This window comes from Notamacropus eugenii, chromosome 1 (assembly GCF_028372415.1).
Source record: "Notamacropus eugenii isolate mMacEug1 chromosome 1, mMacEug1.pri_v2, whole genome shotgun sequence".
NCBI lineage: Eukaryota > Metazoa > Chordata > Mammalia > Diprotodontia > Macropodidae > Notamacropus > Notamacropus eugenii.
This window is the reverse complement of record NC_092872.1, coordinates 727,857,441-727,883,643: the sequence shown is the minus strand read 5'-3', so window position 1 is coordinate 727,883,643 and position 26,203 is coordinate 727,857,441. Positions and strand designations below refer to the sequence as shown.

At 41.3% G+C, this 26,203-nt stretch overlaps 1 protein-coding gene and 1 pseudogene across 2 annotated transcripts in view; both read left to right on the top strand.

The window, feature by feature from the left end:
* The window catches only part of DNAH6 (dynein axonemal heavy chain 6), a 220,215-nt gene that overhangs the window by 139,274 nt on the left and 54,738 nt on the right, over nucleotides 1-26,203 (top strand). For both annotated transcript variants that reach the window (XM_072637006.1, XM_072637007.1), the window contains exons 50-57: nucleotides 419-586; nucleotides 1,042-1,277; nucleotides 3,510-3,771; nucleotides 5,633-5,756; nucleotides 7,897-8,093; nucleotides 14,618-14,821; nucleotides 23,470-23,595; nucleotides 24,843-25,007. In XM_072637006.1, coding sequence (XP_072493107.1) covers nucleotides 419-586; nucleotides 1,042-1,277; nucleotides 3,510-3,771; nucleotides 5,633-5,756; nucleotides 7,897-8,093; nucleotides 14,618-14,821; nucleotides 23,470-23,595; nucleotides 24,843-25,007 — 1,482 coding nt within the window. The remainder of the gene's footprint in view (nucleotides 1-418; nucleotides 587-1,041; nucleotides 1,278-3,509; nucleotides 3,772-5,632; nucleotides 5,757-7,896; nucleotides 8,094-14,617; nucleotides 14,822-23,469; nucleotides 23,596-24,842; nucleotides 25,008-26,203) is intronic.
* LOC140529999 (Na(+)/H(+) exchange regulatory cofactor NHE-RF1 pseudogene) lies at nucleotides 8,741-14,608 on the top strand (annotated as a pseudogene).

Here is a 26,203-nt window from a genome sequence, read left to right as displayed (position 1 = left end):
CAACATGGCTAATATAGAAATGGTTTTTTGCTTCACTGCATAGGTATAATCTATTTCAAATTGCTTATTGTCCCAGGAGAGAGGGAGGGAGAGAATTGGAATTTTTTTAAATTGTTAAAAATTGTTTTCACATGTAATTGGAAAAAAATAAAATATAAAACTTAAGACAAACCAAAAAATAAGAAAAGAATGTGATAGAACATTGTAAAGGATCTCTCGTTCATCTAATAATTGCCCAATTTTTCATTTAGAATTGGTGCCAATGTATTTTGTCTGGGGCTGTTGTTGGCCAAGAATTTTTAAACAATTTTTTTATGCCCAGGATAGTTAATGGCAAAAGTAGCCTGTGATGGACACATTTACCAAAGTGATACATAGAACTAATCAGTACTTATAACACATTTCCTTTCTTATCTAGTCTCGGGATCGAGTGAAGAATGGTTTAACAAAGCTATTAGAGACAAACGTACTTGTCGACAAAATGAAATTAGATCTTTCCGCTTTAGAGCCAGTTCTTAAAGAAAAATCAGTGGATGTTGAAGCTTTGATGGAAAAATTGTCAGTGGACCAGGAACAAGCAGATCAGGTACCAAGAATTAATTTCCAATATTTGTCCTCAGTGATGAATTCCTATCTAATTAAATATGACTCAGAATATTTTATACTTCATTAAAAGTGAATCAAATTACATTTGGTAAGGTCATTTGGATATTTTTCACAGTTGTAAATAAAGTATATACTTTAAAATGAATCAGCACAGTTCTATCATTGAGTGTAGGAGAAATAAGCTGGAATAAAGTGCCATAAGGACACTACATTTTGATTGGGAGATTATGAGTTAGGTATTGCCTATATACTACACCCCCTTGTTCCTTTGCAGAAGAATTGCTTTTCATAACTATTACATTAGATTATCAGCCTGCTGGGCCATAAGGAAGATGAAGGGATCCTTTAGCTTAGTTGATCAGATTGTGGTTTGTAATTCTTTGAAATGCCTTAAATGATGATACTAATTTTTTTTGGATGAATTTCAATTGCCAGGTCCGTTGTGTTGTTCAAGAAGATGAAGCAATAGCAAAGGTGAAGGCCGAGGAGACCCAAGCAATAGCTGATGATGCTCAACGGGATCTTGAGGAAGCCCTTCCAGCCCTAGATGCTGCCAATAGAGCACTTGACTCTCTAGATAAAGCAGATATATCTGAAATCAGAGTATTCACCAAGCCACCAGATATGGTCATGACTGTCATGGAAGCCATTTCCATTCTCTTAAATGCCAAGTGAGAAGTTCAAAATTATTTATGTCTAGTATTGATATGAAAGACAAGGTGGTATAATGGATAGGGCATTGGAGTTGGAGTCAGGAATACTTTGGTTCAAATCCCATCTCAGACACCGTGTGAGTCAGGCCCTCTGTGCCTGAGGTTCCCCCTCTGTAAAAAGAGGGGATTCTATTCAAAACTCTTTAGTAGATGGATCGACTATAAGATCCTTTCCAGTTCTAAATCTATTGTATAGTCCTACTATGTGTTGGACACTTTCTTTAATATAACTTCTCTGTTACCTTCTTCAAATCTTATTTGTCTTCATATTGGTTATTTGACCAAGTTTTTATTGGTTCAAGTTATCAGTTTCTGAATGAGTAAGGTGGTTTTTAATTGGAGTTCAAGAAAGCTTTTCCCCTGGAAGGAAGAGTATATAAATGAAGTCATCCTGATAGAACAGGGGAATGAGTGTGTCTGTCAGCTTGACCAGGGAAAAGTTTGAAATATCCCATGGTCCCAGGATATATTTTATCCCGGTTCTGACAATGAACTTAGAACAAGAGATAGCTGGAAAATGAGGGCTTAATAGGAGTTCAGACATTGGGCATAGGTTTTGAAAAAGAAAAAGAAAGTTCTGTTCAGGACTTTTAGAGAATATGAATATGGACCTCAAGTTTGAGAAGCATAATACCTCAGACCTCCTGTCTATAGACTCATGACCTCCAAGGACAGTTCAGTATCACAAGATCAGATCTTACATTAAAGATGGAAGGAATTTAGAGACCAATGAGTCCAGCCCCATCATTTTACAAATGAGGAAACCGAGGCAGACAAAGTGACTTGCCCAAGGTCACACAACTAGTATGACTGAGGCAGAATTTGAACTCAAGATCTTCCTGATTCCAGGTCTAGGACTGTATTCACAACCAGCTTCACCAAAAGGGCAGAATGATCTAAAACAACCATCAAGTCCATTAGTTTTAGAAAAACCAAGTAATCCTTAAAACAATAGATCATGAGTAAGTTAAAACTTTCAGGTAGCAAAGCCCTGGAAACTATAAAGGTGAGAAGCAACTGCTGAATCAAGGCATGTCAACATGAAGGCCAGAGAAGACTCTTTAGAAGAGAGACAGTCAAAGGCCTTTCTTGTCCAAGAAACCAGGATGTCAAAAATAGTTCTTTGTCAGGCGCTTGAACTTGTTAGTGAGACAATAAGTCAGGGAGACTGTCAGCTTATACCATACTGGTATAGTCTGGCTCTAGATTTTTCTAAATAGGGTGCTAATTCTATATCTTACCTACTTTTTTAAAAAATCATTTTCATCATCGCTCATCTACAAACTGCTTAGTTGCGTTTTGTTCTTATTTCTTGAAGAAGACCGTGACATCAGGAACATCATGCCATGACTTGCAAGCCACCTGGATTTAAGTAAGGGAGGGCTGTGCAAATTCCCCAGCCTCATTTTCTCCTCCAAAGCCATCTGAATCCAGTGGCCAGATATAAATCAAGACAATTGGAGATAGCCCGGGATGCAGTGGGAAACGGCCTTTTTAACCTAGGGTCTTTTGGACTTCTCACTTTGACTGAGGCAATACCCATTCAGTGATTATGACTGTTTTCAAAGATTAGCTTAGACAAAGATATTGCACACTTAAATGTGTGGAGAGCTGGTCTTAAGACCACAAAGACTTGGTTGAGTTCTGACTTTGATAGCTACTGGCTATGTGATCCTGGACAAGTGACCACCTCTGAGTACACTAGTCCCCATGTGTCCAAAAGCCCTCACACTTCATTGCAACCCATGAGATTCCTGAGTAACCAGATTAAAATGTTACTGAGAAATATTTAACAAAGTAGATCAAACTATAATAAAACACAGGTATTGTTAAGATGTAGTTTTCTAAGTCAAGATACCACCCATAGGGATCTTTATTTATGGTATAAGTGCCCCCATTTCCATTTTGAGTTTGACACCACTAGTCTCATCAACTCTCTTAAGACAAGATTTGCAGAGAAGTTCCCATCTATCTTGGTAGAGGGAGTTTATTTACCTGGGAGTTTCTTAAACATAGGAAGCACAGGGCCTGGCATACAGTAAGTGTTTAATAAATGTTTGTTATTTTCTTGACAGAAACCACATATCTAGCCCCAAAGTTACTGTTCCAGTTTAAGTTCTTTACGTGTCTTTCCATGTTTTTATTAAGCCTTTATGTCTTTATTAATGTAATTTTTAATGTGTCTTACAGACCTGACTGGCCCACAGCAAAACAACTTCTTGGAGATTCTAACTTCCTCAAAAGACTTTTAGAGTATGACAAGGAAAATATAAAGCCAGCTATATTGGCAAAGCTCCAAAAATATATTAATAATCCTGATTTTGTGCCTGAAAAAGTAGAGAAAGTGTCCAAAGCATGTAAATCTATGTGTATGTGGGTAAGAGCTATGGATTTGTATTCTCGAGTCGTCAAGGAAGTTGAACCCAAAAGACAAAAACTCCAAGCTGCTCAGGTACATTAACTATATCCCTTTACAATGTGTTTATTAATAAGAAAGTAATGATCCCTCATCCTTTTAATACTACAGCTCTCTGTGCTCAGTGCTTTCCCTTCAGCACATACAGTGTTAAGAGACTTGTGGGAATAATACATCAGTTCCATTTCTTAAACAATACAGTTGATTTACCTTGAGCTAAAAAGCTAGTCCAGGAGTGGGAAACCTGCAGACTTGAGGTCACATATGGCCTTCTAGGTGCTTGAGTTCGGCCTTTTGACTGAGTCCAACTTTTACAGAACAAATCCTTTTATTAAGGGGATTTATTCTGTGAGTTTTGAATTCACTTGATGATCTAGAGGGCCCTTAAAGCTGCAGGTTCCCCAGCCTTCAGATGCTAGTCTGTGTAAAGATTTATTTCCCCAGGGATGGTAATGCATGCTCCAAATGTCTACTACTAGGGAGGCTTTGATTGGTGTTTTTCTTGAGTTCAGGAGTTCTAGGTAGTAGAAGAAGCAGTCAACTGGGCATCCACTTGTAGCGAGCCAAGAATGGGGAGCTCACCATGTTGCCCAAGAGGACCAAGCTAGCCTACGTCAGAAAATGGAGCAAGTGCTAGTTAGTGGGATTCAACCCATGATTCTCCCTTGCACTTTTAGCTTAGGCAAGAGAGGAAGACCCTATCTTTTTTGTTTTTAAATGCTTTACTTTAGGAACTAAACTTATGAAATAGTATTTACTAGTTGTCATTAATCACAGTCCCTCTAAACCAAAGATTCTTATTTTCATCTGTTCCACAGGCCCTTTCAGCAGTCAGTTCACTGAGGTACCCCTTCCCACAATAATGATTCTAAATATGTAAAATTATATACAGAGGATTACAAAGAAAATAATTTCATTGAACCCCAATCACTGAAATACTTTGAGGCCGCTAGGTGGTGCTACAGTGGATAGAGCACCGGGCCTGGAGTTAGGAAGACTCATCTTCCCAAATTTAAATCGGGCCTCAGATACTTACTTGCTGTGTGACTCTGGGCAAGTCATTTCACCCTATTTGCCTCAATTTGGGCATGGTCAGGACCAAAGAATATAGATTTTGGAGTTACCAGTATAGAGCTCATAGTTGAGGAAATGTAAAGAAGAAGAATAGGACTGAATTTTGAAGATGATCATCCTTTAGGAGTTAGCAGTCCAGCTGAATTAAAATCTAGCTTCAGACATTTATTAGCCGTGTGACCCTGGACAAGTCACTTAACCCTGTTTGCTTCAGTTTCCACATCTGTAAAATGATCAGAAGGAAATGGGAAACTACTCCAGTACCTTGCCAAGAAAATCCCAAATGAGGTCACAAAGAATTGGACGTGACTAAAATGACTAAACAACAGCAAGATCAAAATATTTAAAACACAAGTCTATGGACCCCACATTAAGAATCCCTGCTCATGTCAAACAACATAAGGAAAATATTAAGTGGGGCCTAAGAATGCCCCTCCCCCATTATCAGAATTCCTTTTCACCACTTCACAGATTTCTCATGGAAAAGACATAAAGTTCTCAACTTGCATTCATTTCTTTTAAACATCACAAATGACATCCAAATAATTACTTAATTAAGTAATCCTTCAGCTCAGGGTCCCACAGAAGGTGCCGTAATCTAGCCCAATGGGCAAGTCCAATGGGAGATGTTTTATGTTTTCAAGGAGATCAAAAATTATTACTCAGGATGACAGAATCCTGACAAATAAACCTAAACATTTCACAAATAAATTGTTAGATGCTAATTTCCATACTATCCTAGACATTTTAAACTCAAAAACAACATTAAACAAGTTTTACCTTCCATGAGGGACTTTTAAAAACATTTATCTTGTTTTACTAGGCTGAGCTTGATGCTACCATGGCTACCTTGAGAGACAAACAAAAAAAATTAAGACAAGTAGAAGATCAGATTCAAGCTTTACAAGATCAGTATGAAAAAAGCCTTAATGAAAAAGAGAATCTTGGTAAGTTAAAAATGTCTATGTTTGGATGACAGGTCATTACTTTAAATATCCTATTAGTGTTATCTCCCTCTACTAGTGTATGATTCCTTGGGGATAGGAACTATCTGTATCCCCACATTTAGCACAATACTTGAAGCAGTTATCACTTAATTAACCCTTTTTCTTTCATTTACTTTAAGAAATTAAAAAAAGAGCCTTTAGCCAATCCAATGACAGATTTTATAACTTTTTATAAAATTTTATAACTACATCTAAGAATCTCATCCCACCTGCTTTCTAATGCATTCCAACAACTACAAAATTGCTGAAATTTTAAATAACTCTGGTCTAAACAAGTTTATGTGTAAGTGAACTGGAGAAACAGAATTATATACACAGAAAAGTTAGATACACGATAACTCATATGAATAAGTCCCACAGGGAATATTAGGGTATTATGAATAACAAAATATAGAACTCAAAGGCTGGACAGCTCCCAATGTTATGGGTTGAAGTGGACAGAAAAGGCTGCATAGCAGAGGCAGCCCTGACTTTTTTCTTTTTCTTTACCATTATAAGGAATGGCTCTTTATTTAGGTTGGGAAGAAAGGGAGACATATAGGGAGGGAAAGGAAAGAAGATATAAAAACAAAACAAATCAATACTTTAAAAAAAAGAAAAAGAAAGGTGGATCTAAACTTCACTAGCCTTGGAACACAGGTCTGATGTGAATACTAAAGGACTGAGGCAGAGAGAGCATTTCAGAAGAGAACATGAAGAAAAGCTCTGAGGATGGAATGATCTTGGAAACCAATGATCATGGCAAACAGTGAGGAGACAAACTTGGATGGAAGCCCCATGTTTAGTAAGATCAGTGGAAAATCAGAGTAGAGTCATAGGCAGCTGTAGAATCTTAGACTTGGGTCTCAGATGTTATCTGGTCCATTTCTATTCAAGTAAGGAATGCAGTCTCCAATACCCTGTCTCCAACTATATGCCAAATCAAGGTAATTCTACCTCAGCACTATATCTTAAATTTTGAGATAATATGTAGCTTAGCATAGTTCCCAACACATAGTAGGCACTTAGTAAATCTCACTTGCTCATTGTTTGGGTTTGATGGCTCTGGTCCCTGAACATATTATTAATCCATCATATTGCCCACACCCCTCATATCTATTCTATTCCTTTCAAAAAAGATCTATTCTTCCAAAGGCCTCTTCTAGTCATGGTCCCATTCCATCAAGTCTCAATGACACCTGTGAAGTAAAATCTGCACCTATGCCTTTGAGTCTCTAATTCTGCTGCTTTGTTCTCTGCAAACTGTATATCTGGGGAGAGGCATAGAATGGAAACTCCCTGCGGGCTCTCTTTCATTCTGTCTCTTTCTCAGTCTCTTGTTTTATCTTTCTCTCTCTCTCTCCTCTCTCTCTCCTCTCTCTCTCTCTCTCTCTCTCTCTCTCTCTCTCTCTCTCTCTCTCTCTCTCTCTCTCTCTCTCTGTCCCTCTCTGCTTCTCTGTCTGTCTCTCTCTGTGTGTGTCTATCTCTGTCTCTCTGTCTGTCTCTGTCTCTGTCTCTCTCTCTAGCTCGCTCACTTGCTGTTTTTTTCTGTCTCTCACTCTTTCCTTCATCTCTCTCTGTGTGTCTCTCTGTCTCTGTCTTCCTCTCCCCCTCCCCAAATCAGAAGAACTGATAATTTCTTAACTTGTCCTTTGCCTTAATAACAAAGGTAGGGTTGATGTTTCACCTCCACCCCATAATGAGTCATCAGAGTAAGACTGATTAATAATGTGAAAATCAAAATACTAAACAAAATAATAGTTTGAAGGAATAAAAGAGCTGTGTGTTGGAGGCATGCCAGCTCCTATTAATGGAACCACATTTCTTTTTTTTTTTTTTACTTTGTGGCAGGCAGTCTCTGTGTATACAGTACCACATACAAAACCCCAGCCACTTAATGATGTCCTCAGGGTCTTATAGAGTGAATGTGATTCCCTGAGTATTAGACAGAATCTGGTTCACTCTTTTTGGTAATGATTATGATTGGATATCATTTACTATATAAACACTAATTGTGTTAGAGGTGGAGAAAGGAAAAATAAACCTGGGCATCTTAGAATGTTCATTGATAATTACAGCCAGTTTTCTTGAAATTATATAGCCAAAACCATGGCCCTTACCCAAGCACGCCTCACTCGCGCTGGGAAGCTCACAGCGGCATTGGGAGATGAACAAGTCCGATGGGAAGAAAGCATTGAGAACTTTGAAAGTGAGATCTCCAACATCACCGGGAATGTGTTCATCGCTGCTGCGTGCGTGGCATACTATGGTGCTTTCACAGCCCTTTACAGGCAGCTGGTGAGTGAAAAGGAATGGGGAACCATGGGAGTGAATGTCTTCTATTTTTTCTGTGTTCTCCCAGGTCTTATCTTAACGAAGATAGAAATGAGCTGCCTGCTCCAAAGGTCTCCTCTCTCCCATGAGGCCCAGGTCCCTCTCCCCCAACCCCACACCATCACTGTCCCACCATCTGGTTGCCTCAGACTTTCTTGTCTTTCCTTCTGCAACCTCACAAAGTCGCTGTTTGTTTCCTTTCTGCACTGAGGCTCCTTCTGCCTTTTACAAGGTCTCAGGACTCAGGGGTGGAGAACCTGTGGCCTCAAGGCTACATGTGGCCCTCTAGGTCCTCAAGTGCAGTTCTTTGATTGAATCCAAACTTCACAGAACAAATACCCTTAATAAAAGGATTTGTTCTGTAAAACTTGGACTCAATCAAAAGGCCAAACTCAAGCGCCTAGAAGGCCACATGTGGCCTCTAGGCTGCAGGTTCCCACCCCTGCCCCAGGTCTTTCACCAGTGCCATCTTGTGCCCTCACCGTTGCCTCACCAGGTTGAGTCTTCCAGTTCTCCTATGATCGCCTGGGGAGCCTCTAACACTTGGAAAGAGGTGTTGTCCTCCTGAGACACTGAGAGCAGGCCAGGAGCAGACAGCCAATCCCCTAACCATGTCCCAGCCCCAACCACCTGGCTGCCTGTCTGATTCTACTACCTTCACCTTCCCCATTCTTGGGGACCTTAGCCCCCACACATCCTGGGGCCGAGCAGCAGGGCAACCAATGCAGCCTAAACCACAGAAGAATTACTCTGAGGTGGCAAGCATCTTGGTAAGGTTGGGCAAGGCGAGGAAGGAGGAGGCCATGGCAGGAATGGCGAGTTCTCAGAATGCCCCTCAGAAAACCTTAGTTTCTACTCTTTTCTGACCATAAAAATTCTATGCAATAGAGAGGAAAGAGCATTAGATTTACAGGCAAAAGTTGGAGACTGAAATCCTGACTGCCTAGTTGTGTGAACTCAAGCAAGGCGTGTTGGCAGCTAGGTGGCATTTGAGAGAGAGTACTGGCCTTGGGGTCAGAAAGACCTGAGTGCAAACCCTACCTTAGGTACTTCCTAGTTGTAACCACTCCACCGGGCATGGAGCACCCCACCCCCTTCCTCCGCTGGTTCCTAACTGGGTCTAAGCGGCCCCTCCTGGTTAAGGGGCTGTGACAGGTTCTGGAACTCTCAAGCACCGTGCGGAACTGTCATTTATCCCTTCGCTTTCCTTCAACACTTAGAGGAGTTCGCTGGGACCCCTTCACGTGTATTTCCTCCCCACTTCCGGGCCGGGGGTTCCTTGTTGAGTCCTGGGGGGGGGGGGAGTGAGAAGGGAGGGAGTGATTGGGGAACCGGCCCTCATTGCAAGCCCTTGAGCTGCCCTGGAGCAAGAGGAGAGCAGACCCGGACTCCGGGAGCCTCCTGACCCGACTCTGAAACCTGGAGAAGGAGCCGAATGGCTACTGGGAGAAGGGCAAAGTGTGCCAGATTGTCCGGCTTGTGGAGCCAGTTCGCAGGCCGAAAAGGAGGAATTGCTGACTGGTGACCAAAGGCGAGAAGGTGGAGCACAAATCACCAGAAGGTGGTGAGCCGCAGCCGAGCTGTGCTCAATTCCGTGCCATGGGACAAAGGACGAGCGTCCGCACAAGCGAGGCATCCAGGTGCGGGAAGAACTACCATGCGGCCAGCCCGGGAAGGGTCCGGCCGAGCCTCCTCTGCACTGGACTAAGCCTGCCCCGCACTGGGCCAAGCCTGCCCCGCACAAGGACGCGGAGGAGCAGATGGATGGAGGCCAAGAGCAGCGCTGCGGTGCGGCCGGGGAGCCGTGGGCAGAGAAGAGCCGATAGGAACAGGGAGCTGAAACCCCGATTGTGCTCTGAGAAAAGGTCCCAGTGGCTATGGCTTCACCCTGAACCGTGACAAGTCTAAACCTTGCCAGTACATCCGCTTTGTGGACCCCCCCAACTCACCAGCTGAGGCTTCAGGGCTCCAGGCCCAGGACCGGATTGTGGAGGTGAATGGAATCTGCATGGGGGATGTGGTGGCTGCCATCAAGGCTGGGGGAAAGACCACCAAGCTGCTGGAGGTGGACAAGGAGGCAGAAGAGTTCTGGTTAAAGTGATACTATCCCAGGAGCACCAGAGTGGTCCCTTACCAGAGCCTGTTGTCAATAGAGGTAGAGGAGGGGAGCAGCGCCACCTGAATTGAAGCGGTGTGTGAGAGCCCCAAACCAGCATCAAAATCTACATTTAGCGAAACTAGTGTGGTCACGGATTCTCAAGACAGTCCCAAGAACCAAGATTTCACTCTACCCTCTTCTACGTCTTCCTCCTCTGACCTCACTTTGAACTTCAACATCTCCCTGGCAGGGGCCAAAGAGTGGACTATCCAGAAACTGAGCAGCAACCTCGCACCACAAATGGACTGAACTCTTTAGGGACTTCTGAGCAATGTCCTCCCTCCTCCCTTCCCTACAAAACATTCTGAAGAGTGGGAAGGATGTTGGGGTGAAGAGACTTGGTCTTCTTTCCCTTTCTTCTCCACTCACCCCAAATCAAAGTTACAAATCACCAGCATCTGATTTTCCCAGACACCCATGTAATTCCTGAAGCCCAGTAAACTTGTTTTCCTATTCTTTCCTAATGAGAAGACACCTTTTCCCCAAATCATTTCTTCTGAAGGCCCTAAGAAGGGTCTACTTCTTTACTACGGTTTTCCCCACCTCCTGCCCCCTGGAGGACTGTGAGACGATTTAATAAAATAGATTTTTTTTTTTTCCAATTCATTTTTCATGACATTCTAACACCACCACTCAGGGCCTTGGAATGGCTGAATAAGAAGCCCTAAGGGCAGAAACCACAGCCAAGGAATGGACAGTCTTCTCCCTAAAAGCTACAAATCATGGTATTTGGAAGATTTGGGAGAGAAGTTTGTTTTAGTGTCATACATAAGTTAAGAAGGGCTTGTTTTGTGCTATGATTAATATGATTTTTTTTGGCGAGGCGATCAGGGTTAAGTGACTTCGCCAGAGTCACACAGCTAGTAAGTGTCAAGTGTCTGGGGCCTGATTTAAACTCAGGTCCTCCTGACTCCGGGCCATGCCCTTTCCACTGCATCAGCTAGTTGCCCCATTTTTTTTTTTTTTTTACTTTTGAAAAATGTATTGATAGAGTATTGCAACATGATTAAGGAATTAAGAAAGAAATCATCCAGTGGCTTGTCTTGCTGTATTTTTACCACTGCCATGATGAGTGTAATTTAAAATGATAAATATAAATTTCATATTAGAGCCTTTAGCCAAAAAAATCATTTAGCACATTTGTCAAAGTATGGCAAAAATTAGAAAACGAACACTATAAAGATCATATCGCTAAATTAAACAGCAAAAAATCACTAAAAATCTAGGATTCCATCATGCTGTTGTTGAGATAGCTGTGCAGAACTTGGCATTCATTACGGCAATGGAAAGAGGTCAGGACTCACACCTCCATCAATCGATGTTACAATGCCTTCTGGTAAGAGGAGTTGAAGCAGGTTAATCGTCTAGCGCGTCCATAAGGCAACAGCAACAGAGAGCAGCCCAGCAAGCTGCTAGGCAGTTACTTTGGGCGGTGTTAGTCCTTTTTCGTTCTTCAACCAGATACACTCTGGTCGGTCCTGGAGAGCCATATTGTGGGTAGCCGTGGTATGGATACCCTGCACTGGGGGGGGCATATGGCCCTGGAGGCCCAGCAGGATAAGACCCAGGTGGTTGCTGTACATATGGTGGATACGGAGCTGTTGGGCTTGGGTCCGAGTAGGGTGGAGGATTTCCGTAATTCATGTGGAAGGGAAAACCTTTCCTCCGGCAGAGCCGGGGCCACTCGGTGACTCCCTTACCCGGAAGCTGGACGTGAGACTGAAGAGTGACGGTGAGCGCCAACTACACCTCCTACGCTGGATCCACCCAGCACTGACGTCAGTTGGTGTATTACCACATAATACAGGTGAGGATTTGAACTCAGATCCTCCTGACTCCACGGCCGGTGCTCTCTATTCACTGCGCCCCGTAGCTGCCTCCCTCCCTTTTTTTATCTTTTTAATTAACAAGTTTATTTAAACACAGTCCTCAAAACAGTTGAATGAATCAGACTTCCTTTGGGAAGTAAAAGGTTCTCAACATAATTTTTGAAAATTAACAGGCAAAGTCTTCAGTTCACTCATCAAGCTGCTGAAGTGTTCTTTTCTCTCATTCTTTATGAAGCACCCATTTTTATTTGTAATCTAAAATCAGAAAATTAAGATTACATTTGTGGTGGAATGTCGTGTTGCTCATGGGAGCGGAAAGTTCAATGTCACCACCTCCAGGAAAGTCTCAAGGCCTCCATGGGACTGTACTTATTGTCCTTATTTGCTATTTGCACAATTTATATAAAGGCTTGACAAACAACATTTAGACCAGCGCTAAGTAATTGCTGGATAGAAATACCTTTAGTTCTGATACTAGTAACACAGAGTCATGCAGTATTATAATTGTAACACTCAGTTGTAGATATATTAAGTACAGTGCTCTCTAAATGGCAAGGGAGAAAAGGCATCTGACTTTATTTCCACAAACTAATTTTAAAATTCAGTTTTCTGATGTGGTGAAAACTAGAAATTAAACTGTTTATTGTTGGTTTACCATTTGGAGGCATTTTACATAAATGTCAAATCTTCAGGTTACCCTGGATTTAGTAGGAATAAACCTTTTAAATAAAGTTTTTCTACAGTAGGAATTTTTCAGCAGTCAAAATTTAGAATGTAAAAAAAAAAATACTTCAAAAAAATACTGCAAAACATACTTCTCTGATTCTGCCTAAATTAATTTACTTATTCAGTGCCATACCAATCATACCGATCAACTGCACTGTGCAACCTTCTCTGGGATCATCTGTGGGGGAGGGGGAGTGAGAATGTGATCTAGAATAATGCCTTGGAGAACTTCTTCTGGATCTCAGTCGAGACTCCGACCTGGACCTCAACTTGGATCTGGAGCGCTGGGAACCTTGGAACGTGGTCCTACAGGGAAGTGCTTCGGAGATTTTCCAGATCTATGGCCACTCCCACTTTTGGGAATTGAATTGGATCCTCCCTCACCAGTGCAGCTCATGGTCTAACCTTGATGCCCCGTTGCTCTGTCCCCCCCCCCCCAAGAAGGCTATACAGTAGTCCAGGTGTGAGGTGACAAGAGCCTGGACTGGGATAGGACTGTCAGAAGAGAGAAGGGGGCATATTGAAAAGATATTGCAGTGGTGAAATCAACAGGCCTTTGCAACATCTTGGATGTGGTGAATGAGGGAGAGAGAAGGATCCAGGATGACTCCTAGGTGGGGAGCCAGAGGAATTGAGAGTATGGTGCTGCCCTTTACAGTCATAGGAAAGACAGGATATGGAGAGGGTTTAGGGGGAAAGATAATGAGTTCTGTTTTGAATACAGTGAGTTTAAGAGGTCTACTGGACATCCAGTTCAAGATGTCAGAAAGGCAGTTGGAGATGTGAGATTGAAGTTCTTCAGATAGTCTGGGGCAAGATAGGTAAATTTCATAATCATGAGCATAGAGATGGTGGTAATTAAATCCATGGGAGCTGAGATCACCAAGTGAAGTGGTATAGAAGGAGAAGAGAAGAGGGCCCAGAATGGAGCCCTGAGGGACAGATATGTTTAGAGGGCATGATCTGGAGGAGGGTCCAGCAAAGGAAAAAGAATAGAAGCAGACAGATAAGTATGAGGAGAATAGAGGGAACGGGGCTCCCAAAAACTTACAGTGAAGAGATTATCAAGGAGAAGAGTATGATCAACAGTGTTAGGCATTAAAATGATTTGACTTCACTGAGCCTGAGGCACATCATGAGTAAAAGTAAAATTCTGATCTCATAGGGTTATTGTGAAAAAGAATTTTTATAAATTTAAAAGAACTATATGAACTTGCATTATTATGATGATTAATAAAGCAGCATCTCCTTTATCTAGCATGGTTAGGAAATGAAGTATACTCTATGTGTAAATTTTTTAGATACGTACAATCTAATTGCCCAAGTGACTTTAAGCCTTTTTAATTGGCTTCCCTCTGAAATTCTTACCCTCATTCCTTGCCTTATTAAGTAGAGTGTGCCAAATATAATTAATCTGGATGACTTGGGATCCTCTTCATAAACATTAATTAATTCACTTGTAGTGATGTAGTGCTTTACAAGCACAAAGCACATGTGTGACTTTATTTGACTCTCACAGTAAAAGACAGATACTGTAAGTGCTTTTATTTCCATTTTATAGATAAAGAAACTGAGAATCATTAAGTGATTTACCAGAAGTTGTACAACTAATAATCGGGAGAACTAGAATTGGAACTCATCTTTTCTTCTTTCTAGGTTCGGAGTTCTTTCTGTGATGCTTTGCTCTAATTTTATGGAATTTCTTTTTCTCCCAAACTGCTGCTCTTTCTGTTGTCCTTTGGATCCATACCTAATAAGCTCTCCCTCTCTGGCAGCTGATAGATTGTTGGATTGAACAGTGTATGTCCCTTGAGATCCCAATAAGCGATGACTTCAGCCTAATAAACATCCTGGGGGATCCTTATGAGATACGGCAGTGGAATACTGATGGCTTACCACGTGATCTGGTATCAACTGAAAACGGTATTCTGGTGACTCGAGGACGACGATGGCCTTTGATGATTGACCCCCAAGATCAAGTGAGCAATAGTTGACTAAATTCAATGAGACTTTGGTAAAATATGTTTAAAAATCTATTATTTACTTAAAGAATACAGCCAATTATATGGGAATATAATATTAAATTATATTATTATAATTATAATATTAAATCAATAAAGAATGCTCACTGTCCATGACATAGTAAGAACTAGCATTTATGTAGCTCTTACAAGTTTGCAGAATGCTTTGCATGTAATTCCCCTATGAGGCAGATGGTATTATTGTCTCCATTTTACAGATGAGAAAACTGAGGCATAGAAAGGCTAAGTGACTTTCCTAGAGTGACTCAGGTAGGGAAATATCCAAGGCAGGATTTAAACTCAGGTCTTTCTGACTCGAGACCTGCACTTTATTCACTGTGCCACCTAACCACCTTGATATGCGGTTGAATAGAAGGTCTAGAGGTCTCTCAGCACCACTGTCTTGAAGAGAATCTGTATCTGGATACATGAGCTAGACTGACAAAGAGACTTAAGTTCCTCTAGAAAATGCACTATGCTTTTAATGACCCTTAAACTTCTCTCAAAATAAAGACCATCATTTTAACAAAAATATCCTTCTGTCAAAATTGTATGGCTGGAACAGTCTGAAATGGAAATTTGTGGTTTTATATCGAATCCTCTCTTTATATTTGCTGTGTACATGGAAATGTTCTTTTTTCCTCATTTTGTATTTAAGTTTAAATGAATTTTTTTCAATTTTAAAAATAAAGCCAAAAAAAATTCCCTTGTATGGCTGGAAGTTCCTGAATGCCATGGTCTTTGAAGAATGAAAATAGTAGATCAGTCACCCAAAGGACAGTGAAGAGGTGCATAATGGGCACAATTATGCTTCAATGTGAAAATCAAAATACAAAGATGAATAGATGTGTGTGTGTTCATCCTTCGTTGCTGAAGAAGACCATGCCATCAGAGAGATGATGACATTTGTTTTGACTTTGTTTTGAGTGAGGGAGGGCTGTGCAGGTCACCAGCCTCACTTCTCCTCCAGAGCCATCTGAATCCAGTGACCAGATATTCATCAGGATGACTGGAGATGACCCAGAATGAGGCAATTGGGGTTAAGGGACTTGCCCAAGGTCACCCAGCTAGTGAGTGTCAAGAGTCTGAAGTGAGATTTGAACTCAGGTCCTCCTGACTCCTGCACTAGTGCCCTATCCACTGCACCACCTAGCTGCCCCTACAATGATGAATAAGAGTTTGGTGGAATACAAACATATTCTGTATTCAGGTGGTCAGGTCTTACTCATGAGACGATGTTTGTGGCCAAGGGTGATGCAAGAGAAGCGATGTACAAGTTTTCAGCAGAGAGGTGTTGGTCTGGCCAAGAACAAAGGTGAGACATTTTGGGAGAAATGAGAGATAACCAACGGACAGCCCTTCGATACCTACACAGAGTCAAGGGAACCAGAGGAAGCACATTGGATACACATTCTGTGAAACCCTTATGGAAGGGCATGGACATAGTTTCCATGAGAAGCTAGGGATGGATGAGTCAGGATCTGCCTGGTTCAATAAAGTGACCCCATGGATGAAATTGTGAGTGAATCAAAGTATAGGAGTCATGGCTTAAAAAGTATAACATGTGTACTTTCACTCCCATGAAAATGCTTACAAAACTATAGAACTGAAGAGCTAAACATTGCCTTAGAGATCTCTCTCTCTCTCTCTGATGTTTGACAGAGGAGCAAATTATGTGGAGCTTGCTGGAAGAGGGGTAACCTTTAACTTCCATCAGCTATTAACTCCAACTTCCATGAACCTGCTGTACCCCAAAACAGTTGGGGAACATGACCACGGAGATCTTTAGGTCTTGGACATAGAAAGCCCAGAATCTGTGTCCAACAAAGCAGTTTTTCTTCAGAGGGAAAGTTATTTAATGGGGACCATGAAACACATGAATTATCAGTGGAATGATTGGCTCAGTAATGAACATGCAAATTGATTGTCAATTGGACTAACAAGTATGTTGAAATTATTTACTTCACAACTTTATAGATGAAAATAGAATCCTTAAGAGTAATTCCAAAGCTATAAAACATATGATTATATAATAAATTAGTTCCTGGATGGGGACCAGGGACTCTGTGGGACCTGCCTGGACATGAAGCTAGGTAAACTCTTCAAGTCCTGAGACATATAGGGGCATGAAGGAAGAGGGAGAGTAGGACAGAGAGAGACAGAGAGACAGACAGACTTCTCCTCTTACCAGAAAAATCACCTTTTATTCATCACTGCCCACAGTGAAAGGATGGAGTTGGAAAGAGTGACCTCTCCCCTGCTGCTCCATTCATTAGCAGAGAAGGAACCCAGAAAAGAGAGACAAATCAGAATGTTGCTGCCTTATAATTAACCATCAAAGCAAGAGAAAGTTTAGAGCAGCACCATGAGATTACTACGCCCCTCACTAGCCATAAGGGAGAGGGTTACAGAGCACAGAACCTAGGCAACTTACATCCTGAAACACTACCTAGGATTTCCAGTTGAACTAAGTTGCACATTCCTGATTTTATACCTTTCTGCTAAGATCCAAAGTTGTACTCAGTTCTTCTTCCCAAGAAGAAGGCACATCTTGTGTAGTTTCCAAGCTTTGGCAGCAGAGTCAGTTATGACAGGTAAGAAGTCCTACTTCATTAACAAACAGAAAATCAAAGCCCAGCCAGTTCATTTGGATCACTGGAGACCACAGTATTGAACCACCAGGAATGAACCCTATCTTATAATAAAATGTGGCTCCCTCAATCCTTGGACTTATATGGTGATCCTCTGTGTTGACTCAAGCTAAGGGAAAGAAAGGCAAGAGGGGCATGCTTTGCCTTTCAGACAACCTTTCAGACAACAGAAGGGTCCAGCTGTCAAACAGGAAACTCAAGGTGGTCAATAGTTAAGGAGTCTACATCTCACTAAGCCCAGATAATACTATGAATTGACCTTGATCTTGCTTGGAGACAGAAAATCAGTTTCTACTGAATACAGGGGTGTCAAGGTATTTCATGCTATCTCTTCATTCCCTGGACGCCCTCAGCTTTTGAGTCCCCAAAAGACCATGGGGAAGTAAGAGTAGAATCAGAGAAGCATCTGGGATGGAAGAGACCTCAGTGGCCATTTAATCCAATCTAAACCCAAAAAGGATTCTCGCCACAACACATCAAACAAGAGATCTTTCAGTCTTTGCCAGAAAACCTCCAATAAGGAAGGGAAATTTTCTTAGACTCTGAGATCCTTGAGGGCAAAGATTGTCTTTTTTTTTAAATCTATATCCTCAATGCTAAACTCAGTACTTGATATGCAGGAGGAGCTTAATAATTGCTTCTTGACTGACTGAAGTGAGGAGGCACTGGCAGTGACAAGAAAAGTCTTTTGAAAGAGATAGCACTTGAACTCCACTTTGAAGAAAACTGGGAATTCTAAGGGGTAGTGAGAAGGAGATGACTGCAGGAATGGAGGACAGCCTGGGCAAAAACCCCAGAGATGTGAGAAGGAACCCAACATTTCTCCGGGCAACCTGTAGCTTCATTCATTATTCTTGCATCCCTAGTGCCTAGCACAGTGTCTGACACATAGTAGGTGCTTAATTGATTGATTGGAGATAGCACTTATTATTAGGAAGTTGTTGGGGTTTTCCCCTTTACATAAAATTTAAATCCACATGTAGGTGACTTCCAATCATTGCCCTAGTTCTGTCCTCTATAGATAAACAGAACAAATCTACTCTCTTCCATATAACAACCCTTCAATTGCTTGAAGGTGACCCACCATAACCTCCTGTACCTCTTCTCCAGGCTAAAAATCCCCAGGGCCTTCAACTGACTTTCATATGGCATAGATTGGAGGTCTTTCTTGATTCTGCTTGCCCCCACTCCTACCCAGAAGTTTTCCTGATTATTAAGGACCTTTCTAAACAGTGATGCCAGAATTAAATACAAAAATCTACGTGTTGTCTGGCCAGGATAGAATACGGTAGTATTATCACCTCCATAGTCAATCATTCAGTCAACATTAAGCATTCATTAAGCACTTACTATGTGCTAAGCTCTGTAGTGGTTGCTGAGGATTCAAAGACAAAATGAAATTGTCCCTGTCTTTTAGGAACTTACATTCTGTAGAGCAAAACAACTTATATTCTAAAGAGGAAGGCAGTATGTATATGTGTAAAGATAGGTAGGTTGGTAGGTATATAGGTAGATAGACATAACTCTATCTATAAAATATATATACAAAATAAATGCAAGGGAATGATATGAGGAGTGAGGACTAGCATCTGGGGGACAGGAACGACCTTAAAGAAGAGATGGACTTTAAGCTCAGCTTTGAAGAACCCTAGAGCACTTAGGTAGTCCAGAGGATAGCTTAATGGACCTTGAATCAAGAAAACTCATCTTCCCAAGTTCAAATCTTGTTTCAGACACTTACTAGTTGTTTGACCTTAGGTAAGTCAATCAACTGCCTCAGTTACCTCATCTGTCAAATGAGCTGGAGAAGGAATGGCAAACCACTCTAGTATCTCTGCCAAAAAAACAAAAAACCAACAACCCTCGAAAGTGGGGTCATGAAGATTCACACATGACTGAACAACAAATAATGAAGGATTCTAGAGGTGAAAGGGATGAGGAAGGTCATTACATACATAAGAGACAATCTGTGCCAAGGCATAGAGACAGAGCGGAAAGGAAGAGAATCTCTGTGTGTGTATAAAGTTGATTTTTTTAACACAAGTATAAGATTTTTCATTTATCCTTATTAAATTTCATTTTATTGGAGTCAAACCCCTATTCTAACCTGTCAAAGTGTTTTGGGACACCAATCTTGTTTAGTGTATTTAACTTTTTCTTCCATGTTGGTGATGCTGCAAACTTGTTAAGAATGCTATCTCTTCTTTTATCAAAGACATTGATGAAAACCTCAAACAGCACAGGACCAAACTGAGATCTCTAGGACTCTCCACTGGAGACCTCTTGGTAACTTGACATTGAAACATTAATGACTACTTTTGGCTTCCAGCCATTTCCACAGTTCCAGATCCATCTAACCACACTCTTATCTAGCCCATATCTTTCATTCCTCTCTGTAAGAATTGCATGGGAGTATTTTATCAAATAGTTTATTAAAATATAGATAAAACTCCTATTTGTAGCATCTCCCTGATGTACCTACCAGTCTGGCAGTTCTGTCAAAAAATGAAATAAAGTTAGTCCATGACCCATTCATGTTGAACTTTTGGTGATCACAGCTTCCTTTTCCAGATGGTTTCTAGTCATCTCTTGAATAAGATGTTCTAGAATTTTGCCAGGAATACAAAGCTGACTCTCCTACAGTCTCACCCCTTTTTTGAAGATTCAGAACATTTGTCCTCTTATAAAATATGTCTCCCATTCTCCATAATCTTTCAAATGTCACAGCTCCCAGTGCCTTCAGGCCCTGAGTATGGAGTTCATCTGGACCATTGGGCTCTTTTTACTCTCTCCTTATTTCTCCTGGGTGTCAACTCCTCAATGACCATTTTTATTCTATTATTTCTGAGCCACAGGTTATTCCTCTTGGCAGAAAAAGGTACAGTAACAATGGAATTGTTTTGCCTTCTCTGTGTTGTGAGTTTTCAGCACCCATCCACCCCAAATATCTGTCCTGTTTCCCCTTGGATCCTCCTCTTTTCCCGCTATAACCTAAAAGAACCTTCTTCTTGGCCTTGGCTTCCCATGCCAGTCTAAGCTTTAGTGCTCCTGCCATTCCCCTCCCAGTGCCATCCCATCTTCTTACAGTATTCTTGTATTCATCATTTGTCATCTTCCTTTGTTTTGATCATATATGTGTATGTATAGATACATACATATACGTATTAGATATATATACATATTTAAAATTTTAAGCTGATTTGAGAGTATTTTATGTATCTACATCTCTCAGAAAACTCCTATTTTTCTTCCTCATCAGACTTGTTTTGGAATTTCTTTTCTTTCTTTTTTTTTTTTTTTAATAAACCCTGTAGGATTTCAGTCCATGGGACACTACCTGGTTGTAACAGCTGGTGGTGCTGTAGATCAAGCACTGAGCTTGGAGTCAGGAAGACCTGATTCAAATCTGGCCTCAGATGCTTACTAGCTGTGTGACTCTGGGCAAGTCACTTAACCTCTGCTTGCCTCAGTTTCCTCATCTGTAAAATGAGCTGGAGAAGAAAATCATTCCAGTATCTTTGCAAAGAAAACCCCAGATGGAGTCATGAAAAATCAGACACAATTCAACAATACTTAGCATAGTACCTAGCACGTAGTAGGTACTATATAAGTGTTTATTCCCTTCCCTCCCCACTCTTCCCCCTCTGAAGTTGGAGTGGATACCAACAAGTGGATATCTAGAAGGTACCCGGTCTCATCCTTCAGCTGTCTAGTTCTACAAATCAAATTGTCCCGCCTTCATCAGACAGTTTACAAGCATTTATTATGTTCTGGGCACACAGATAAAGGCAGAAGCAATCTCTACTCTGAGGGAGCTCATATTCTAAAAAGAGAAACATTCAAGAGGCATACACAGTGTAAATGGAAGGTGATCTCAGAAGGAAAGGATTGGGCAGGCGGGATAGGGACAGGCCTCCCCCAGAAGGTGGGATTGGAACGGAGTCTTGAAAGAAGCAAGGAAAGCTGGGAGTCAGACAGGAGGAGGGAAAGCATTCTAGACATGAGGGAGACAGCCAGTGTAAATTAAGTCAGAAGATGGGGTGCCTTACATGAGGAACAAGAAATAGGCCAGGCTAGCTAGATCACAGAGGGCACAGAGGGGGAGTGGTAAAGCAGAAGAACCTATCAGTCAGTCTCTCAAGAAATATTGGTTGAGTACCTACTATATGTCCAGCACTGCAATAAGTGCAGCTGCTACACACAGTCTAATGACTGGGGGTGGGGAAGGAATAGGGAAACAACATGCAAACAAAAAATCTGTGACTTCTCCATTAGGGTCATATGACCAGCACGGGATGGTGGTGTAAGAAAGGCATGAGTGGTAGAGGCCAGAGTGTCAAAAGAAAGCTAAGGACAATTTTTAAAAAGGATCCTTCCACAGGCACAGATTGCAAACCTCTGTGACTTAATGGATATTCTTCACAAGTTGCTATGGTCAAACAGTTCATCACCCTGCAGTCAGAGAACCTTTGTACTGATCTAAGCCTGGTCTTCCAGTGACAGATAAAAGAGCCATTACTGGGTCCATATATGAATCCTTTCCAGCTGGGTGGGATCTGCTTAAGGTTTGCTTCTCTGGTTGAGCCTTCAAAACCCCGGATCACCTTCCTTCTAATAGGAAGCATCTTGGGAATACTGGAGGTAGGGTGTCCTTCTGCATATGAAGCATGAGTGAGGAGAGACTCAAACAAACAGGTTGTGCCAGAATGTAGAGTTAAAAACATGGTACTGTGCATTGCCATCAAGGAAAAATCCAGAAGGGGGACCAGGAAAGACTTTTTCCCCTTCCATATCTTTCAAAGGCAGCTAGGTAGTGCCATGGAAAGAATGCTGGACCTAGAGTCAGGAAGACCTGAATTCACATCCTGCCTGATACGGTGTGACCTTGGACAAGTCACTGTACAAGTCACTCTACCTCTGTCTGTCTCAATATCCTTACCTATAAAATGGGGCTAGTATATTCACCCAGAATTGTTGTGAGGATTAAATGGGATAATATTTGGAAAGCTCTTTACAAACTGTAAAGTGTTGTATAAAGTTAACAGTTATGATAGCAACACTTTTGGAGCAAAAAAAAAAATGGAATGAAAGTGGATGACCCACAGATTTAGGAATGGCTGAACAAACTGTATATAAATCATGATGGAACATTATTGAACCATAAGGAATGAACATGAATTCAGAGAAAGTTTCAAAGACTTGTGTGAATGAGTGAATGCCATTAAGTGAGTAGAAGGACAGTTAGGTGGCACAGTGGATAGAGTACCAGGCCTGGAGCCAGGAAAACTCATCTTCCTGAGTTCAAATCCAGTCAGACACTTACTAGCTGTGTAACCCTGGACAAGTCACTTCATCCTGGTTGCCTCAGTTTCCTCATCTGGAAAATGAGCTGGAGAAGGAAATGGAAAACTATTCCATTATCTCTGCCAAGAAACCCCTAAATAGGGTCATAGAGAGTCATACATTACTGAAAAATGGTTAAACAACAAAAAAGTAAGCAACATTTATTAAGTGCCTACTGCGTTCTAGGCACTGTGCTATAAGCACTGGCACAAAGCTCCTCAAGGAGCTTACACTCAGTAGAGATGAAAATAACAGTGAAAAATTTCAAAATTCTGGTCAATACACTTCAGGGGACTTGATGGTGAAGTCAGCAGAGAGGTACAATGAGGTGTACGCTTTCAGACATGGCCATTGTGTTCCTTTGGTACAAGGAAAAGTTATTGGTGTCATTGGGTTATAGGGCGTCATTGGGAAGTGAGAGGAACATAAAAATAGTTAATGAAACTTTAAAAAAGAGAGTGGACCTATTTTGATCTAAGAACCATAACTTTCTGGCAATCTGCTGATAAAAAGAGATAGCATATGTAAAGTGTTTTATAAACCTTAAGTGCCATGCAATCATTGTTGTTGTTAAGCATAAACTTCACTGATTTCCTGGACTTTCCCATACAGGCAAATCGTTGGATAAGAAACAAAGAATCTCCGAATGGGCTAAAGATAATTAAGCTGACAGACGTTGGATTCCTGCGCACTCTTGAAAACTCGATTAGACTTGGGTTGCCAGTCTTGCTAGAAGAGGTTTGTTTTCATTTCCTTTAAAATAAGATACTGATTCTGCTTCCCTATTCCTATTCATGTAATCAGTAAGTATTTATTCATTACTTACTACATACAAGGCACTGGGCTGCCTACATAGCATATTTCTATATAGTAGCGAAAGAACCTGTTCTTTCCATTCTGAAATCAGTCACACCAGTTTGGTTTGGTTTGTGTGTGTGTGTGTGTGTGTGTGTGTGTGTGTGTGTGTGTGTGTGTGTGTGTGCTATTGAAACTGAACAATCAATTGACTGAATTAATTTTTCCATTTTAATCAGTTATTTGTTGTTTAGGTGTTATACAGAGTAAAATTACACCAAGGAAGCCTTGTGGTTTTCTTAATGACTTTTTTACCCAAAATAATTGTATAAGAGGAGTAGTGGGGTAGTGAAAAGGTGATCTGGGAGCAGCAGCTTAAGCCTATATCTTATGGAGGGCAGAAAGAGTCCCTCAGTTCTTTTATGCCTACCTATTATAAGTGAGACACCATGGTATAGCATATAGAGAGCTGGTCTTGAAGACAGGAAGCTTCCTGATTTCATGTCTCATCTCTGACACAAACTGGCTGGTGACCCCCTGGTCAGGTCTTCAGGGTCCTAGATCGATGATGTCAAACTCAAATAGAAATGAAGGCTACTCATCCATACATTCGGATTTCTATGGGCTCTATATTGACTTAGTTTTAAAATGCAGTATCACCTATGTCTTGAGCTTTTATTTATTTTATTAACTATTTCCCAATTATATTTTAATCTGGTTTGAGCCATACTCGGGAATGCTGCGGGCCAGATGCTATGTGGAGAGGGTCTCATTTTTTACTCTACGTAACTCTAAGTGAAGGAGGAGTTATTGACACATGTGGCTAGAAGGAGTTTTCTCATTGGAGGGTTCCCTGTCCTAATGAAATCACAAGCCCATTTTCTGGGTCTTCAGGTCATCAGAGAGCATTCTGGGAGTCATTGTTGATGGACTGACCCAATTTCCCAATTTTAAAGCTATCCCACACCAGATTGAGGTCCCAGAGAGGCTCAAGAGAAGTTTTGGAGATCAGTGAAATGAGCTTCTCTGGGTCTCAGTTTCCTCATGTGTCAAATGCTCGAGTTGGACAGGACAATCTCCAAAGTGTCTTCCAGCACTAGATTATTATCCCCATGGGAACTTTTCAGGTCCAGTAGAGTGTACCAGAGTAGCTGATGCCGTTCTCAATGGTTCCAATTTCTTTGTCAAAGCTAAAGGAAACACTGGACCCTGCCCTGGAACCAGTCCTCTTGAAACAGACTTTTGTGAGTGGCGGGAGAATGCTCATACGCCTTGGAGACTCCGACATTGACTACGACAAAAACTTTAAGTTCTACATGACGACCAAGATGCCCAATCCCCACTATCTCCCTGAGGTATGAACTGGCTCCCTGGAGTTAGACTCCATTGCCCCATTCTTGGATCCTAAGACAATGTGGAGTGGCTCATTTCAGCCTTGATGCCATCCCTTCATCAAACATCCTTTCCATTTCCTCCTCAAGTATTGGCATTATTTAGTCCTCCTTGAGGTACTTCCGTGAACCCCCCTCAAGCATCAAAGACCCAACTTTCTGGGCCATCCTATTATTGAATGAATCCCATCCCCTGTCCCATGACTACCCTCTTGGCCCCCCCAGAAGCCTTTTTCCCTTATAAATAGAGTTCCACTAGAGTTGGAATGAGGAAAGCCTGCTGTCAAATTCCATCTTAGACATATACTGACTGTGTGACCCTACCCAAGTCACTTAACCTCCTGGTCCCTCAGTTTCCTCATATGTAAAATGGGGACATTAATAATAACACCTACCTTGTAGAGTTGTTGATTGAAAGAGTTAATAGATGCAAAGTGCTTTGCAGACTTCCAGTAAAAGGCTTCCAGTACTTCCAAACACACACTCCCAAGCCACAGTTGGATAATAATAGGACCCACTTCCTCTCTGGATACTATGAGCCCTGGCCAATTTCTAATGGAGTAATACAAAATTGTGGATTTCCTGACACTTTGAGGGTTCCCATAAGGTGGCAGGTAGGCTCCTCATTTTCCACATCCTACTATCCACTTCATAGGCAATTCTAAGAAATGTGCTTCATAGATCTTAAAGGGCTATATAAATAAGAGTCATTATTATTACTAAGAAGCAAAGTGGTGTAATGGTTAGTGAGTAAGACTTTGGAATCAAAAAGACCTGGGTTGAAGTCCTGCCTTCAAAACATTCTGACTATGTGACTCTGGGCAAATTAACTTAAGATCTCAATGTTCTAGACAACTCTCCTAAGATTCTGTATTGCAAATAAGATTGATAAAGGAATTTTCCTCACCTGGAATTTTCTGTACCTATAAAATCACAGATCTAGGTCCTATCTCTATCATTATTACATGATAATTCTATATTACAGTCCTTCACTCCTAGTCCCTCATTTTATTCAAGTTGTTAAGAAATATCCAGGCCAAATATGCCTGAATTCCTAATAAAATTACCAAAGAGTGAAGTATTCCTTGAGTTAGCATTTTGATTCTCTTAAAAAGTTTTGATTAACATTTGAATAACCCTTGGGTTCTTCTCAAACAACT